This window comes from Lepeophtheirus salmonis, chromosome Z (assembly GCF_016086655.4).
Source record: "Lepeophtheirus salmonis chromosome Z, UVic_Lsal_1.4, whole genome shotgun sequence".
Taxonomy (NCBI): domain Eukaryota; kingdom Metazoa; phylum Arthropoda; class Copepoda; order Siphonostomatoida; family Caligidae; genus Lepeophtheirus; species Lepeophtheirus salmonis.
In genome coordinates this window covers 17,848,829-17,868,767 of record NC_092584.1, presented here as the reverse complement: position 1 = coordinate 17,868,767, position 19,939 = coordinate 17,848,829, and the positions used below count along the sequence as shown (strand labels likewise).

The window sequence follows — 19,939 nt, the reverse complement described above, 5'->3', positions numbered from 1 at the left end:
TTGTAAATAATTATAGTAAATAGGCCGTTAATATGATCAAATGAACTTTCAAACATATTTATAGAAAATATTGAATATTTTAAAATACATTAAATTTGTGCAATTATCTTTTCATGCATGACTTTCTATCTCTAACCCATTTTTCTTTTTTCATCTTAGTATATTCAAAATGGTATCTTTAAGATAACTTTTGAATGGATTTATTCAACTATAAAATAAAAGAACTATTTCTTGGAGTCCCTTGATGAACAACAATGGAATACTGAGTCATTTTAAGAAAAATACTCAAATATTCCTTAATATATATATGGGCAAAACTCAGAAATTTACGTTAATAGAAATGAAAATAAGGACTGAGGGTTTTACAGAACCATAAAGTCCTATATAGAGTGAGGTATAAAATATTCCCACCCCCTACGTAAAAGTAAGAAACCGAAAATAAATATAGAGTCCTGACCAATTGTGGGTGTTTTGAAGGAAAGCAGCCTTGGGCTCCTGACGTTGTATTAAATCTGCACCAAACAGTCGTGAGAGGGCGGACTTAGAGTCGTGATTTCCTCCATTGTCTATTTTCAAATCCACTCAGAGTCCAATAAGGAATTACACCTATAAAATCCTAACAAACTCTAATTTGTATCCCCGTCTTTCATGCACTAGTAAGGACTTTATACATATATGTTTCTCTCTTCAATAATAATATAACATGTAATATATTTATTTATTTTGACTGTTCCATCCGTTGTTAGTGCATCCCATGATAAGTATAGATGTACAATGTGCATAAGCACATTTGATCAATAAGGTAGCTCTAGAACAAAAATTGTATATATATTTTTTTATAGGTTAGAATAATGTCTATCATAATTAATAAAGGTAAAATAATAAGTAATGCCGTATTTAATCCTTATTGATAAAGTTAAAATTTTTGTATAATTCCCAAGCCTATTAGCATACTCTTCATCTTTTATTCGCACACTTTTTAATGAGAAGATCCCTTCTAAAGAAATAAACCATAATAATAACAGCTTTAAAAAATAAAAACAATCATGTTTGTAATTTTAAGTGGCTCCTCCAAAGAATAAATCCGTATAATTTATTGATATAAATTGATACTAATCTATCAAAAAATACTCATTCGTAATCCATACTTCATTGTAAGAAAATAATTTTGTCTAACTTTTGTGTTGCAAATATCCATTTGAACAATATCCTTATTCAATGAGATTTCCAGTATCAAAACTTTAATAATCATCATAAATATGTAGATTTAAACTCTTTGGAGATTTGATTCCTTGGTCAGAAGTCCTAGAAAAAGAAACATTCTATTTCCGTATATATATATCTTCAGACCTGGTTGTTCCCTTGATTTTTCAGGGGCTTACACCTACGAGAAATATCTGAGAAAAAAATATTTATAGGTGGAATCTTGCATTTAATTATGTCATAATTTAAGCTTAAGAAAACTATCAACGGATGCTTAAATGGGGAAGACCTTCTACAGAGAGGAGAGACTGGTACATCAATTACAATATTTCGGAGGGAAATATTCCTAGAACCGAAAAAATGTGTTTCAATACTTATGACTATGGATGAAATCTTTTTAGAAGCCCAAAACAGAGTTTAAAGATTAGAAAATGAGCAGATGGTTGCACTAACCGTCTGGTCATTCTTCAATAAATCGTCGTGTTGTTTAAATGTATCTTTCAAGTAAGAATTTCTACTCATTCTTGGTTAATTTTTACTTTTAAAGCAGTAGTTCATTTTATCCCTCCAAAATCATGTATAAGACAGGTGATGTTAACCAGGGTCTTAATTCAGTAATCCCAATAAGTCTCAATTTCTCCTTGCGCTCTCCAAAAATCCCATCCCTAGTTATCAATTGTCTCTCTGCCAAAGTGTACCCAAAATGTCAACCGTTTTCCACAAACACACAGTATATACATGTTTATTTTATAATTAAATTATACAAATTTATGATGAACCACGCATATTTTTTTTATTTTTTGAAATTATTCACTAAACAAATATGTGTGCTTAGGATAATTACTTATTAATCTTTGATGAACATTTACATAGAGAAAACAAACACTAAGTATGTATATATGCTCTTGCGAAATGAAATCTCATTAGTGGATCTCATTCCTTAATTGATTTTCCCTATTTAAGAATGCACTTTTTTTTGGAGAGGGGTATGTATTTATACTTGCTGCTTGTTTGCTCCTCTATGCTAAGTCGATATTATATATACTATGTACAAATAAGAAAATATATGCTTCAAAACGTACATTGCTTGAATTTTTTCTTTTAAAGCCATTTGATCAAACATAAATTAAAAGCATTTTCATTGGCATATGGTATTTCTCTGACCTCGATGAATATATATCACCTTTTTTGTATTTCGTAAACTTTCTGCCAAGGAAATTTCTTCTCAACTATGACATCAAAAAGTATAAACCTAAATTATTGCATATAGGGGAGACTGGTGACTGTTGCAACATGCCCTTTTTCTTTAATTCAAAATTAAAATATACAAAGGATACCCTTTTCTTCTCTCCCCTAGACAACCTTAGTCCATATAAACTCATGGGATAAATACGAATACTTTGTGGTACATTAAAATCTGAATACTTTGAAGTTTAAACTTTAACAAGATATAATTTATTATTCAACTATAAAATTTCAACAAAATTAATACTATAAATAGATGTATGTCCTAGCTCTTTTAATCATTAATGTGTCCACCCTTAGCGGTAATTATGGCTTCCAGGTGGCGGCGGAAGGCCTGGTACACACAGCGGATCTTGTCCTCTGTCTTAGCATCCCTGTGTTGGCTGACAGTGGTTTTGACGTCCTATTGTGTGCATGACGGATACTGAAGGCCTTTTGAGTCGGAAAGGTTGGTATCAGGGCTGAGTCAAAAGTGTCAAAAAAGAGTTTAAAAAAACTGAAAAGAGTCTTGCAACGAAGGAGATAGGTTTCTTACATTGTTGATGTCAATATTGGCCTGTCTGCACTCACAAGGGGCTTTACACCCACTTTTTTGATAGCTCTCAGGTGTAGATAGACAGTCAGATGTGAAACCCCGAAATATCTTCCATGGAGCCTTATGGACTTGAGGTTATTGGCTTGTGCTTTTTTCTTTGACTCATCCGGGTCCAGGTTGGCTGTTTTGACAGAGCCTTTTTACCTCTCCAACGTTTTGGCCTTACTGACGGCGTAGACGGGGGTCCTGAAGACACCCAACTACTTCGGAGGAGTGAATAGAAATTCGTCGATCACATTCAAGTGCCCTTTTCTCGATTTGTTTTGTAACTAATTATTCATGCTTTAATATATATCCAAATATGAACTAATTTCAATCCCTCAACCTTCATTAATTATTGAATTAGTAAATGCTCAGATTTCAATGAGCCACCCGGTATATCGTGCACTAGATATCAAACATTGGATTTTCTAATAGCCTCTAAGGCAACTTACCCAAGATCGCTATATCCCCAAAACCATCTAGCAGTTCCTATTCTGATGGCTTCCCAGACAATTTGATTTTCAAAAATTGTCTAATTCCTTGCAGTATATAGAGAGTGGGAAATTAAAACGTGCACCAGCATTTAAGTACGCGATCAAACGACAGCTGAAACATAAATAAACAAGTTTTGTTTTTATCCCATGTTTCCAAGTGTAAAATGTCGGAGCAATATCAAAAAAAGCAAGGATTGTGCTCTTCTGTGCTCAGTTGTTAGCGCCGAAAAGTCTGTCGAGACCATTGACATCTCCATCCAGCCTGCTTACAACGTCAGGAAGTCCAATAAGGATTTGAATGTTGCCATACATCCAAGAAGAACCAAAGCTTCTGTAAGCAACAAATTGGCTGACTTCCAGTCCGCCTCTAGCCATGGGCTCATCCCTCTCAACTTTGACATTTGGATATTGCAGATATTAATGTTCTCTTTAGTGTGTCAATTTCCTATTGGTTTAAAATTATGTATACTCCTTCTTTAATGTCCTATTGGCTTACAATTAAGTATACTCCGTCTTCAAAAGTCCTTTCTCTTATACCTTTATCAATATGATAATGAAGACAATCATGTTAAGACAATTCAATTATCTACCATGTATGTATGTACGTATAAGATTGCCTGACACAAAAGAACTAATCATTGATTGAAAAAGTGTAGAGCGCGGAGAAGGGGGGAGATGATAATCTTATTATGATGTTCGTTGAATTTGGTTTATAAGTATCTATTATTTTTTCGTTTCTTTTGTCATTTCAGATCTGCAAATATTGTTTCATATATTATTTATATATAAATATGCCTTTGTATGTTATTATAAAGAAATTATCATTATTAAATATGTGCCCCGTCAACACAAGAGCACGCTAGAATAAATTTTCTTAAAATTGAGTGATTTGTAGTCATACATATCGATTCTAACAACATATTATTATGGCAAATTCACCTGAAAGTAGCAAAAATTGATTGTCACAATTAAAAAAATTATAAATTGATTGATTTTATGGTTTAAAGAGTCTTCTATCGGGGATGATATAAGACTATTCAATCCAATGAAGGTGCTAATCTATAGGAATAACTATTGGATATCTCAATTTATCCCACAAATTTAAATAATAATCCGATAAATGACTCGAATATATTTATAAAATATTGGGTTTCATGTTAATATGATTTTTTTTTCTAATAGGATTTTCCCCTTTTCTTAATTATTGATCAAGATTGTTTTTATGTTGACGTACAATATAGATAAATTATTTGAAAATATGTATAACTTTTTTATAAATACTCAATGAGTTTAATAAATAAAACTTTATTTCTTTTCTATGAAAACCTACTTTGCTTCTCCAGTTTGTTAATTCACTCCAAAGACTCAAATAGAATCTATTTTTGATCCACATACTCCTTGGTCTAAATATTTTTGTAAGAGGGTACTTAATTAGTTTATGAGTTATTAACAAATTTTGAAACTAATTATTGAGGTTTCAAAGAATTTTGGTATGATTTCTTATTAGAAAAAACTGAGGCAAATGATGGAAATAACTTCTCACACGACCTGACATGTTTGAAAGCAACCTCAAAAACCATTAAATCATCAGGATTTTTGCTCTTAAATTAGTATTTGGTGTTGACAGAGACACCATTTGGCATCTAGGTGCTCACATATTACTCGTTGTGTGAGTTGAAGACGGATTTAAGAGCGAATATATTTTCATCATTGAACTGCAACACTTTTTAAGGGGATTTGTTCTTGAAAAAGTTGATGATTTTTTTTTTTTTTTTTTTGCCTCCCTCTAGATATTTATCATTCACTACAGAGTTCAAAAGTTGTCTTGGAGTCATCTTCCTTGACTTTTCTTCAAGATCTTCTTACAGGAGTCACTCTATGGCTAGAAGAGACATCCTATACTCTTGTGTCAATGTCGACAGATACCTTATCATGTTCAAGCAAAGATTTACCTTGATTATATCTAAGTAGAATCGAGCAGTTTTCTTGCATGTCATGCAATTTTTGACATTCCTTGTGACCTAAGCAAAAGTGATCCTGTGGGATGAACTACATATTGGGTTAATTTGGGTTAAAGGAATTGCATTATGTACTAAACACTACCGTTCTTCTCGAGACTTCCACAGAAACAATGATTCTTCGGGGAGCCTAAAGCGAATAATTAGAATGAGGAGCCAATTAACGTTCTTATAAAACAACGCATTAATTTAATTTCCACAAACCTCACATAGAAAAGAATTGTTTATAATATTACTAAGCAAGCTAATGAGTCTTTGGTGGGAATCCAATCCGCACATTCGATGGCATTGATCCATGACTTCTTCATTGAAATCTTTTGGAAAATTAAGTATTTTTTCGGGCGATAAGTCAAGAAACCTTTTTAATTGAAATACACTGCACTACACGTTACTATTATGAAAAATATATTGCAATGAATGGTTATTGCCTAATTATTATAAATAATTAAATTAAGCTCACAAAGTAGTACATACATTATCTTCAAGACCTTTAAAATAGACCTGATGGCAGCTGACAATTTCAGCAAATAGAAGGGAAAAACATGCGTTTCTTCCACTAATTGTCCACTCATTCCCTTGAGTCCTTTAACCATTACATATGTTTACACTATGTACTTATAAGAGATATACTTTGATTACATAATGAAAAGGGGAAGGGGACATCAGCCCCCCCCCCCTCTTCTTTACCAAACAATAAGAATAAGACTTGATTAAATTTTTATTTATTTCCATTTCTATCTGTGTTTTGCCTCCTCCCTTTTCTAATACTTTTATTGTTAACCATAAAAAATAATGTAAGTAACATTAATTAATTTCTTGAAGGCAAATAACAATAATCAGAATTACATTTTATCTGATTGAATCTTTTTTTTTATTTTGTGTCATTTTTATTTCTAGATTTTCACCTACAAGACCCCCTATTCATTGGTCTGGTATTCGCTCAACTCTTTCATTCAGCCCAGTATGTTCGCAAACATTCCCAAATCTCTCAAATCGTACAGAGGCTCTAAAACAAATGCCTCGTGGACGCTTCAGCTATTTAAAGAAAATACAATCAAGGCTATCCAAAGAGTCAGAAGACTGTCTACACCTGAATCTCTACGTACCTTACATTGAAGGTAAGTCACTTATAATTGATACATATACCTAAAGAGACTCTAAAGGCGGAGTACCACATCTGTGGTGCGAGAAGACGTATTGGGAGTAGAGTTAATTTATATATATATATATAGGAATATAGCTATGAAAATCGAGTGTATAATGTACATGTTAAAAGAAAACATAAAAATCCACATGGTAACCCTGACAATTTGAAAAAGGTTTTGGAGTAGATCAGCTACAATCAGCTGTGGTAAGGGAGGAGGGGGAGAATGAAATAAGCAAGGAAATTGGCAAGAATTACTCCGATGTTGAGCCCCAATTCTACCCTGAGTCCAACAATGACTTACTATTATAAATCTGCAACAAATCCTCAAGGGGACTCTCCGTCTTTATGATCAGGCATAATTGAATCTATTTAGGAAAGGAAGTTCAATACTCAGGAATTAAATAATAATGATGACTCGTAGGGAAAAGAACATTCATTCTTTAGATTACCAATTCAAAAAAAAAAAAAAGGTAATATTACCGTTAAAATAAGAGTTAATCAAAAAAAAAAGTCCATGTTGAACTCAACACTGAACTGAGGATTGAGATCAGAGTAGCTCCAGCATATATGTCCTTGTCATGTGCTAATTTAATACCCCCTCACGTCTGCTGGCATCTGATCTGATAGAAACATACCAAACGGTCAGGCTCAACAACTTCATTTTCGATTTTTTTTTTTTTTTTTTGCATACGATCAGATCATATTATTTACAAATATAGAAGGGACGGTAGGGTGCGAGGAGAGTATAGCTGAAATTTTTATCGACAATAATTCCATTCCCAAGTCTAATAATGTTTGTTCATCTTTTATTTGTTATGATTTTTAGTGAGATGAAACATTCTGAAAAACTGGAGATTCTCAAAATTTTACATTATTAAAAACCCATATAACATCAACACGGTTAAAGAGGAGTTTGAATTTCCAACTTTATGTATTAATTAGAAAATTTATTATCCACTTTTTAGGACAATTTTTTTTTTTTTTTTTTTTTGAGTTCTTTTTAAAAATTGAGAACTTTTTTTATCAGTAAAAGTAATCAAATCACTTATATTATGGGTGTTTATCGACAAATAAATCACTTTCGCCATATAAACCCTCTATAATAAGATTTTTAATTTCCCAACGGAAACAGAGGGTTTGAGCACTTTTTCCATGAGGCAATACGTTTCCATCACGGAAAGAGTATAATAAGTAAGAAACTTGCATTTTTTTTTCTATTAAATGATCCGTTAATTATATAGTTTTAATTTCATCCATGAAGTCTTTGAGCCCAATTACTACTATCAAACTGCTCAAATCGACGTTTTCTAATAGGTAATGAGTCTTAAAAGGTTTTAATTTATTACTCCAAACAAAAAACGACTGCAAACACAATATCAAGCCAATTATATACATAATTTGATTGATTAGCAAATATTCACGAACAAAAGAAAGTTTTAAAAACTTTCTTCATTGTCAAATTCATAAAAATAACACAACACTAAAACTTTATTCTTCAAAAGTTTGCACAAGTAAAAAAAAAAATAATAATAATAATAAACCTTATAATTTGATAAAAAGGTAAATTGAAGACAAAAAAGTTTTAAAATAATATATTCTTTACGTTTATTGTGCAATTAATTAGAGCTAATTGGATTGGTTTGTTCAAGTGTACGATAGTTCTAGTGTGATACTCACGCAAATAGAAGAGTATTATAATAAGTTGGGGATTAAAATCACTACTTTTAGATCAATTATGTCACAGGAAAGTCCCTTACAAATGACGTAATCTCCCAAATAACTTCTGCACCTCATATTTATAAAAGAAAGTATATGTAGGTTTGTAAATCTTAAGCCATTTTTAAATGCACGAGTTTGTTTGTTGTCCAGAGCCTGAGCAATGTTCTTTTTTTTCTCTCTCTCTCAAGCTGTTATCTTTGTTTTTTCATTCTTGAGGAGAAAACATCTAAGTACTGAGTAACTACGGTTGAGCATTCTCATGAAGATCGGAGAGTAAAACCAAGGATTTTTTGAGGAGTATATTTTATATTAAATAAGCAATGTTCCCCCTCTGTTAGTAGAATAAATTCATCAAAATTTACGCAATACTAACAAAAGCTAAAAAATAATATCCTGTGTCTCTCTGGAAGGAAATATCCATTTTTTTCTTTCAATAATTTGCCTTATTTTTATGAGGATTTTTTCCTTCTCCTATGAGTTTAACGCACGCATAATATCTACAACATGTATGTTCTTATAGTAGATTTCATTATTTTAGTCACGTTTATTTTGAGTAGCATTTGGGTTTTTAAAGAATATATACAAACATTCATGTATATATATATATATTTATATAGACAGAATTAATATTCTTTTTTTCCAAGACAAAAAATAATAAACATAAAAAGTTTAATTAATTTTGGTTGTCTTCCCTCCACAAAAAAGACACACCTTTGCATTTATTTTATTGTGTTTCTATCTAATTCTTAATACTGCTCTTTCTACATACAGTTGTTCATATATTGATTATGTAGTAAACAAAAGGAAGTACTTACTATCAGATGACAACAAGTAGTTTGATTTGTATAACAATCGATGGGCAACTATGTGATTAGTAGTAGTAAAAATAATTCCATTTTTTATAATGTATTTTTTTCTCCCATTAATTTTTATCTCCTTGGCAATCAAAACAGAGCTTATATGACGGTCACACTTGACGATTTCAACTGTTTTATACATATACTTCACAATTAACCTTGCATTTTTGGATTCAAAATTACCAGAACGAAATCGACGAAACCAAAAAACCGCCTCATTGGCTGTTATAGTATCAGAAGCATAAACACTATTTCCATTTTCAGGCCCCTGGCTTCTGTTTCCCATTTTTCTAATAAAGAATGTAAAATATGACGAATTTTTCTTTACGTGTGCGTACATATTTGAGATTCCCTCAAAGAATGAATAGTCAAATACGCACAAAACTGTGTAAAATATTTTTTTTTACTACAACATCTTATCTTTTTAAAACCATTTCACGTCAACCAATCGCACTTATACAACGCACAACAATACACATATCTAAAGCTGTCTACTGGAAAAATGATTGATGAAAAGGTCATTTTGATATAAAATTACAGAATTTATAGCCTGCACATGAAGCAAATTATTCCTAGCCATTTTGTAAAATATGAGGTCTACTCCAGAGTCCGTGTATTAAAATACTCGCAGGAGTACCTGGCATTGTCCAGAGTTATTAAGCATTGCCTTGATACTTGATATACTACGATATACGTCTTTCTAGTATTTTAAAAATGTAGATATTGTTACCTGATAATATATACTTATTTTGTTTTAAATTTGACTTGAAAACATGTTTAGGAAATTATTGCATGCTCTTTTTTGAGTGGGTAATTTAATTTAAAAGGTATAAAATTTACAATTTAGGAAAACCAATAAGCTTGTCTTTCTAATACAAGAAAGACAAAGAGGGCCTTTTGATCAATTTGATCGATTCGCACTTTTTACTTATAAATTTAATCTGATTGTAATTTATTGAAACTTTTTTTTCGATCAAAATTATATGGTTAAATTTTTATAATCAAAATGTTCATAAATAACACTTCTTTATTTTAATTATTTTTGAATAAAAGGAATCATTTAAACTTTAAATGATGTGGGTTTCATTTACAAAAGAGTATTTGGTTCTGGAAGGTCTAAATCAAGTGTAATATCGATTTGATTTATATATTTCCGAAAGAGAAATTCACGGAGACTAAGTCTAAAAACTACGTAAGAAGGAATTATGTACATTGTATAAAAAAGAAATAATTAAATCCAATAAAATTGCTCAACCAATAAAAAGATTAAAAAACTTGAAAATCAGATTTGATACCAAAAAATTAATAACAGAAATAAGATATGACCCTTTTCATTTTTCCGACAAATAATAAATAATTTGATATAATAATCAATAATTTTATTTTATTTTGATACCTTTTTTTGAATTAGGTCCAGCCGTTTTGGGTCCAATTCCTAGACTGTTTTGATGTTAGTTATATGAAAGTGTTTTTGTTTTAGGGATTAATATTTTTCTTTATTTCTAAAAAATCTTTTTTATAAATAAAAAAGTAGATTTTATTGTTGGAAAAGACCCTCATTTCAATTTTTTTAATCACTTTTGTAAATAATCAAAAAAAAATATATATATATCCGACTAGCACTGTCATTTTTCTCGAATCTAATATTCCTGGAGGAGGATGTCCGGACTTCCGAGACATGCACCTGCCTTCCATGTTTTTAACCTAATTTCATTGTATTTTAATCCAAGCCAATATACTACAATATTTTATTTAGAGATCGACTGACTTGCTGTCGGTTCAAGAAAAGGTTTATATTTGTCAACATTAACAATTTATAATTGTGTGTTGTTTTTCAATCTTTTTGCGAAGAAACACTAAATTTTATTGCGGAAGAGTCACTATTTTTAACATTACAGCTCTTTACCTACTCATTCTTATGCAAAAATCAAGATTTCAAAGGACCACCAAAATGTATCAATTCAAAATAACTTTTTGGATCAAATTTTTAAGTTTATATTTTATTTTATAATAGGTTGTAGTCATTTCTCTACAACATTTTATACCATGCCTATGAAAATATCAATATACTACAATTATGATCCAAACGTAGCTTATACATGACGCTCCTCCACATGCCACTAGTTTTCAATTTGTGTGCCACAATTTGAGAACTACTTATCTATTGTATTCTTTAATTGTTACTTTGAAATTTTGAAAATATTTAGAAAGAATTAATCAGAAAATGTAATGTTAGAAATTGAACATAAATCTTTCATATATATTTTTTTATTCATTAATTCAAGAATACAAAAGAAATCCAAACTCCATTTTGAGACAAATCATTCTTCTTTGTTTTTCTGTTTGTTGGGGTTTGGGTATGAAAACCTTAGACCGATTTGAAACCTTTATGACTTTTAGCAGACCAAACTAATTGGGCCTGGATCACTCCCAAAAGAAAACTTTGGCCTTACAAAAAATTCGGACCCATTTGAAATTTGGTAAAATATTTTTCTTTAAATAAATTGATGATGGCGTCATATGTGATTAAAATAGTAAACATTAGCACAATAACAAAAATCACAATAAGATTGGCCATACTTATATTTGTACAACAAATCAATGAGGCTAGAGGTAAAAACAGTCTACAGATATCTTAAGACCAAAAAAATTGGTTTTTGATTTATAAACGATTTAATTTAGGTTTACGGTCACTGAAGACCGAACTCATTTCAGTAACATGAAAGTACCAACAATTACTCTTGTTGTATCAAAAGTGATGTTGAATTCCCTTACCTAATCTATGACCTACAATGTATTGTTAATTTTTTTCTGAATACAAAGTTATATATCATTAATTTATTTAAAAGAATGTTAATATACATCCTATATATTAGAAATGATTCCTTTAAAATTAACTTTGATCCAAGTATGTTTATTTCTACGAAAAATTAAAAATAAACACAAAAAGAACCTCAAATGATTTTTTGTGCAGATTACAATTGTAAACGATTATTCCAAATACTTCCACGACTTCTTGTCCATTTTTAAAAAACAAATTATAAATGGAACTTAAAAGAACCAAAATTCATTGTAGCAAAAATCGAAGTCGTAACTCTCAAAAATTTAATTATCAAGTCTATCATTCCATTCTTTTCATCTTCTTTTTATTGTTCAGGACTGTTTTTACTTCGACACATAAATTTTACAAATATTATTATAAAAACTACCCTTAATATTTTTGTACCTGATACATTTGACCGATAATTTTGCATGTTTGCAAGTAGATTCCGTTGAACCCTGGAGTTTCTATACGTACTGCTAGGAAGTTATCAAAAAATAAGTAGAGTCGCAATACAGGGCGTAAAAAACATTAATTTTTTAAGGAGCATTTTGTTATTAATATTAAAAGGAATTCATACACAAGAGGCCCGAATTTTGATTCAATTAAAAAAAAAGAGGACGCAAACATATTCTTGACATAGGGTCCTCTCATATGTTTGTATAAAAAGACAATTAGAGTGTTTTTTACTGCACTATAGATTTTTCTGCCAAAAGGCATCAATAAAATGTGGTCAGTAAAATATTGAATCCCTATTGCTATTTTTTGATAGAGTAGAATTACTTCAGAAAAGAAATTAATGACACTTTTAGCTTCAAGACTCGTGATTTCTACTATTTCCAATTTATAGTTCAGGGATAAACAACCTATTGGTGTATAGGTTTTTTTTTTATTATTGTAGGTAAATGTAAAGAGTATATGCGGTCCGTCAAACATTAAAATAATCTTGAGCAAACCTCAAAGAAAAGGAGAACCCCTCAATGTATATTTTACTCTCATGAACACATTCGAGTAACTTAAAGGCTTATTTTTCAGTTTTGAGGGTTAAGTTAAGATGCCCAAGAATTTTAGCAATACTTTTAAAAACTTTTATTTAAGTTAAGAGACTTGATATTGGCGACCATATGACCCGACCCCTTTCGAACATGAAATCTATCAGCTTCTCATGTTTTTATTGTGACGATCAATTTTAGCTACTTGAAGTGGAATTTGCGGGCCACCCAATGCGTTACTAAGAATTATAATTTGTGCATAAAAATATTCGACAATAATTTGTATAAGAATATAAATGTATTCCACACTCAATTTTAGATTGTTTTTGTGTTGACGGGTCACATATAAGGAAAACAACTTAAGGAACTTGTAGAAAACATGATTTCATTAATGAATAATTGCATTATTTTAAAGGAACTTTATATTAATAAAAAACATATTCATAATGTTTTTTCAAAAAACCTTTTGCACAAAGACTTATAGATGAAAGCCATAAATTACTCTTATTTGCAATTTGGTATTTTTACATCCGTATTCATGCACTAAAAGTCCTTTCAAAGTTAATGGCCGATGTAAGATATTTAATGGAAATGTCATTTATACATGTAGCATTTGTATTAATATAATTTTGGGGGGCTTTCTGTGACGTCATTACTCTCTAATTCGGTCATCTATTTAGAAACAACCCCAACTTTTTTTTTTAAAGAATAAGAGCTCATTTTCCAAAGCAACTTTTTATGATTGGCTTGACTTCATACTAACTCATATCAATAACATTCTACCTTAAATAAACTTTAGCTGGTATTTTTGTCTTCTATATTTTTTAATTGTTTCTTTAGTAATACATTTTCAAGCTGTTTGGATATATGACAATCATATATCATAGCGGATTAAGATATACAGTTATGTCTGTATTAAGACGTCAGGGAAGGGAAAATTAAAAAGACTACTGCTAAGTACAGGTGACCTATTAAAGCAGGTTTTACATATGGTAACAAAACTATATATATGATAGGTCAGTGTTATCAGGCGCTAAAAAAAGATGGCTGTTTGACCAGGCTTCAACTGTGGATTTTAGATTTTTTTTTACAATAATATAAATTATATTATACAGTACTGTAACGTTGGTTGCTTGAGCTTTTCTGATGAGCGAGAAAAGGGGCCTATATTAACAGTCCCCAGTTTTTCTTCCTTATTTTAAAATATCAATATAACTTCAGGGATTGTAACATGACCTCGAATCCATACTTTGAATACTTGATTACACAATCAAAGGCTCGATAATTGACTTGAACTCGAACGCGAAGATTCGTGACTCAAAAATTAATCGAAAGTCATTTCATTTTTCGAGAATCTTTGATTTTTTTTGTGGACTTGAACTGGACTTCATGAAAATATTCAAGGACTGGGACTTGCAGTATAATGACTTCTCCCACCTCTGAGATTCTGTACAATTGTTTTATGTTATCCTTTGGATCTAAATATACTGTAGCTGTACTAATTTTTGTCTTCATAGAAAGTGTTTCTTCTTTTACAATAACCTGCTTTCTAAAATATATACATATATTTCCGAGAAATTTATAGGTTTTTTTCGATATACGTATATACTACATATATAAAATTGAAAACCATGTGCAGGTTCATTGGTAGGCACATAGATTATAACCAATATATCTAGAGAACTTTTCGTTTGTACTTTCATAAACAGCACTATTTTACGTAAAATATTACTTTTTTTTAGAAGATAAATTTATTACTTTATCGTTTATATCTTGTTCGTCAATACAAAAGCAAGCTAGAATGATGTTTCTCAAGATTAAGTGTGGATTACATTCTTCGAGGAACTATGATCCATTTCTATCAAGAAATTAATCTTATCAACTCATTGAGTGGGCCAAAAGTTGCGTTTAAAATAGACAAAATTGATTCTCCCAATAAATAATACTAAATACTAGCACGAACACGCTATCTTGAAGATAACCGATAAAAAATTTAAAAAGATTTTTTATACGTTAAAGTTCTAAACTAAAACGATCTATTACTAACTAAAAATTTTAATAGAACAATTTCTATTGTAAAACCTCCTTGTATATAATATTTTTTTGTTTTTTCAGTCCATTTGATGTAAATATAATCAAACCTCTACACCCTTTTGACATTCTTGTAAATGCAACATATAATTGATCATATCAAAATACTGATTTTGGGTAAATATGAAGCATCTTTTTCAAATGTTTGACTCTGTGATTTATTTATTGCATTGTCATTCCGTTGCTAACTTGTCATGTACCTTCTTCAACCATAATGAAAATACATACTAAGATTAACTTACTAATCTTCTCCCTAATTTTCTTTTTTAATTCTTATTCAATATACGATTTCCCTTTTGTTCCAAGTAAAATAATTCGGTTTTTTTTGTTGTTGTTTTTTCAATTTTGTTGTTGCATTTTCCAATCAATAATAAAACTTTGATAAACAAAAAAGCGATCTTGTTGTATGAAAAAAATCAACTTATAAACAAAAATAAACTTGTCCTCTAGAGCCTAGGAATCTTGTCTGATTAGAGTTAAGCAGGCCTTATGTTTGTAACTAAAAATTCTAAGCAACTCATGTCGTAAGTCTGTCTTAATGCCTCTGTTTTTGAAATAAATGCGTTTTAATCATTCTTTTTTAGTAAGACGTACACAAATATAAATGAATTTAATACTATTCAATAATTGTTGACAATTGTTCATAGTTTAAAAGAAACAATTTCACATTTGATCATTTAACGTTTAAGCAGTAAAAAGTATAGTTACAGCAAAAACGCCGACAACGTATGTTTCTTTTGTTAGTGAGATAATGTTTTGTTAAACTCTAAAAATAGTTACCTACTTGGAAATAATTAGAAAATCATTTGGAAACTTTGTTTCTTTATTAGAAAAGGTTAGGATTGGTGTGGTATGTCAACATATAAACTATCTATGCAACAGCATAGCTCAATGGACAACGCACTCGTTATTCTCCTGAACTCAATCTACGTTTCGGTCGTTCCTAAAGAAGGGCATGTACATAGTACATATGGACTTCAAAAGGCCATTCATAGGTCAGATGGAGTGCCTTTAATACTGTAATGTTTACTTATAGGAATGAATCAGTGTCCTTTTCAGCGATTTTAAATCCAATTTTCGACGCATCCAAAAGATTAATTAGAGCAATCCTTGTTGACAGTAATTGAGGGGGAGTCCTATACGAATACCAATGTAATCAATCCACACTCCATTTTGAGGGAAATCCTTACACAAATACTTTTTTATTAGATTAAAACATTTTAATTTCAATTTGTATGAAACGGTTAAAATATATGTATGCATAATTACAGAGCAAACAACCACCATAATGATCATATAAATGTTTTTTATAAAATATCTATCTACTACATACATATATTTAAATCATGATAAGTACGATGAATAATGGTCCCTTGGTATTCCATATCTTAACATCTTTTTTATAGTCATACATACGTATACATATAAAGTAAAACTATGATTTATATATTAATATATGTGTATGTATTTTTTCAAAACTTTGCATTCCTTGCAAAATATCACTACTTACCATCTAATTTATGGTTTCAAATATTTCGCGATTGTTTTAATATCATAAATCAATATATTATATATTAATAAAAGAAAAATTGTACTAAAATAGACAGTTCAAAAGGGATTTTGTATGGACTACAAGGGATTTTTAAATGATATCATGGTCACCTTGTCATTCCTTAATGTCTTTTATTTTATAAGTAAAATATGTAGAGTTGTAAATTTTAATTAATGTTTTGAAAGTGCGATTTTTGTATATAGGTTTCCCAGAGCTCTTTACAATTATTTTCTGAATGTTACAAAAGAAAAAAAAATCATAATTATATTATTTATTTTTTCAAAAACCATGGAATCGTACATTTAATATGTATACCACAAATCTTACTTCACATAACTCAAAATATCACCTGGTAAAGGAGTCCTTGTACAGTAACGTTTATTATAATTATAACATCATATCTCTAACACTTTACTCCTTATCCCATCAGATCCCTTGCATTTTGAGAAAAGTTGTTCCGGCGTCTGTTTTTCAACTAAACAGAAACCAAGTTTTTGTTGTATCTAAACCTATTAATATTGTTCTTTCATTCTTGAGAAAATAACATCCAAGTATAAGGATGAATGAAGAAGGTTCGTTTGCTCATAAATGACAGAGAGTAACTCTGAGAAGTTATACGTGTCAGGCCTTATTGGCCTGTGGAAGAAGTGAGGATCGAAATAGGAGTAACTCCGACCTAAACATCCTCTTGTTTGATAAGGATATGTGTATATTTCACTGCTGCTTGCAGCTGAACTAATAAATCATGATGACAGCTAAGCTGTTCTCCTCCAAAACATTATTCAAACTGTCAGTATTACCATACACTGTTGGTTTTTTTTTACATAAATGAAATACTTACTGCTTATAACTCTACTTATGGGGCACACTTTTGAAGGATACACAGCTGATTGTGAGATTTATAAAATATTTTATTAGTATACATAGGTATATAAAATTCCCAAACAAATCCTCAGTGTTTCTCTCGGTAGTAGGTGACAACGTTGAGAGACAAAATGTCGACTGACAAAATGTGGAATGGACAAAACGTCGAATAGAACAAAGGTCGTCCGTAAAAAAACGTCGACCGATAGAAAGTTGACCGGAAGATATTACATTTCAAAATATGAATAACTGTTTCTACAACCTTTCACTCCAGACATTTCCAGTCCGAAATATTTACCCCACCATCCCTACGTAAACTAACAGTAAGGTACCCTCACAAACCCATCTTTATACTTCAAAGTTTGGGGCTATTTCGGACTATTTTAAAAACTCTCGCTATTATCTTTCCATCTGATTTCTCGATTCAAATGAATGTCAAACCGAAATAAATAGACCGATCTGGCTAAAAGTTGGTGTATGTTCTCCAAGAGATGCTACTAACTAAAAATAACCTCTATACGTGCCAGCAGTGCCATCTCTTGGACTTTGCACGCACTTTTCAAACGACCCAAGTAGAATTGAACATCAAAAATAAATCCTGTCAATGACCTTGATAGATTAAATTTGTATTTATTTTCAATTAAGCTCCTCTCTTTCAAAACTTTACCAGGTTAATTTCCGTGTCTCTTTTTTTACGTATCGACAAAGCATATTTTTTTACAACTTTACAAATATGGAGCATGAATATTAGAAAAATCGATAGCTGACTAAACACAAACTATAGAATTTTATAGGAATGTCATTGTGTTTTGTGAGATTGGTGAAGTTAATTTGAGTCATTTTCGATCACCTTCTGTCTTTAATCTTTTGCTCATAACCTATCTATTTTTAAAGGTACTAAAGGATAAAGTATAATCATCTTTGTGGACTTTTTTTGGAGTTTTCAAATAGAACTGTGCGATTCAATTATCACTTTCTCTCAAATAATAATAATAAAAAAATGGGGATTAGGTTAAACCTTAGAGATAAAAAAACAGATAGAGAAGACAAGCTTTTCCCAAGGCTATATATTTATAAAGATTCATAAATGTATTTAATCTGAGGGAGAAAAATTGAGGTTAAAGAAAATCTAAGGGGAGATGTTATCATGTATTCATCTTGGAATATGGCAGTATAATATCTAACTACTAGCCACGAGTCCTTGAACCATCCCAGAAATTTCAATTTAAGATATATATAGTTCATGAACTATTTGGGTGTATACATAGATTTATGATGATTTTTTGAGGAGTTATCTTCTTTATTAATCAAGCAATCTTTGTTTGTTCGTCGATGACAAATAACTTTGGGCAATACCATATACTAATGATAGTAATTTGCCTCTTAAAATCATTTTTTTAAATTTTGCTCTCACGGCAATTTCGCCAATATTCATATCTAGTTATGAAAATAATAACTTTTGGGACATATTAAAAAGGAATCAAAAATAAATTCTAGTCCCCCACAATTTGAAGAATATTTTGGAGAAGATCTGCTTAGCTTGATTAGATAGTTTATTAGAGTTACTGGGGGCGGCGAAAGGATGTATTTGAGCAACCCATTGTAATACGCTTTGTCAATAAAATAACTAAAATGATGTTTTGGCTACCCTAAGCATTGATGTACTCCCTTAGTAGTAATGAGGACTGCCAGAGGGTCACGGAAGGCCTTGCGTCTATTGCAGATGTAGTCCTCAAACATGGCATCCCAGTGCTGGTTGACAGTGTCCTTGATTTTGCTGATATTTGGGTGGCGGACAGTAGAAGCCATAAAAAGTTAAGTCCAATCGGTTGGCATCTGCTGAGTAGGAAGCCACATTTTATTTGCCAGTAAGGCAAGTTGTCCTCCAACCACTTTTGGGCATTTTTGGACGTGTGTACATGCGCGCCATCCTGTTGCAACACCACGTTCATGTTCATGAAGGAAATGCCCTTACCATCTGAGACCTTAAAGCCAGGGGACATGATAGATGAAGGTTGCTTTGTGGTAGTGAGAGTCCAGAGATCCCCAACTATTTTTCAGTCTATGTTGGTCTCTTAGAAGCGACCAAAGGGGAGCAGACCAAAATTTGTTGGTCACGTTCAGACGGCATTTTCTCAACTTCTAAGATCCTGTTGTTTTTTGTTTATTTCATTTTATTTTTTTTGTTCTTATTATTTGACCGGAAGAATTTTACTGCATTCACAAAAACCTTGACTTATGTAGGAAAAACAAAGTATACAGATATTTTCCTCGCACCCGATATGTTAAGTGCATTAAACAATCTAATATACAGTAAAAGCCTGTATAAGATATAAGTTGTGCCCTCATTTTTTGTGTC

At 30.8% G+C, this 19,939-nt stretch overlaps 1 protein-coding gene across 1 annotated transcript in view; it reads left to right on the top strand.

Moving 5' to 3' along the window:
• Window positions 1–19,939, top strand: part of LOC121130327 (neuroligin-4, X-linked) — a 424,376-nt gene that overhangs the window by 332,994 nt on the left and 71,443 nt on the right. Inside the window, 1 exon segment of the mRNA XM_040726084.2 lies at window positions 6,435–6,655. Coding sequence (XP_040582018.2) covers window positions 6,435–6,655 — 221 coding nt within the window.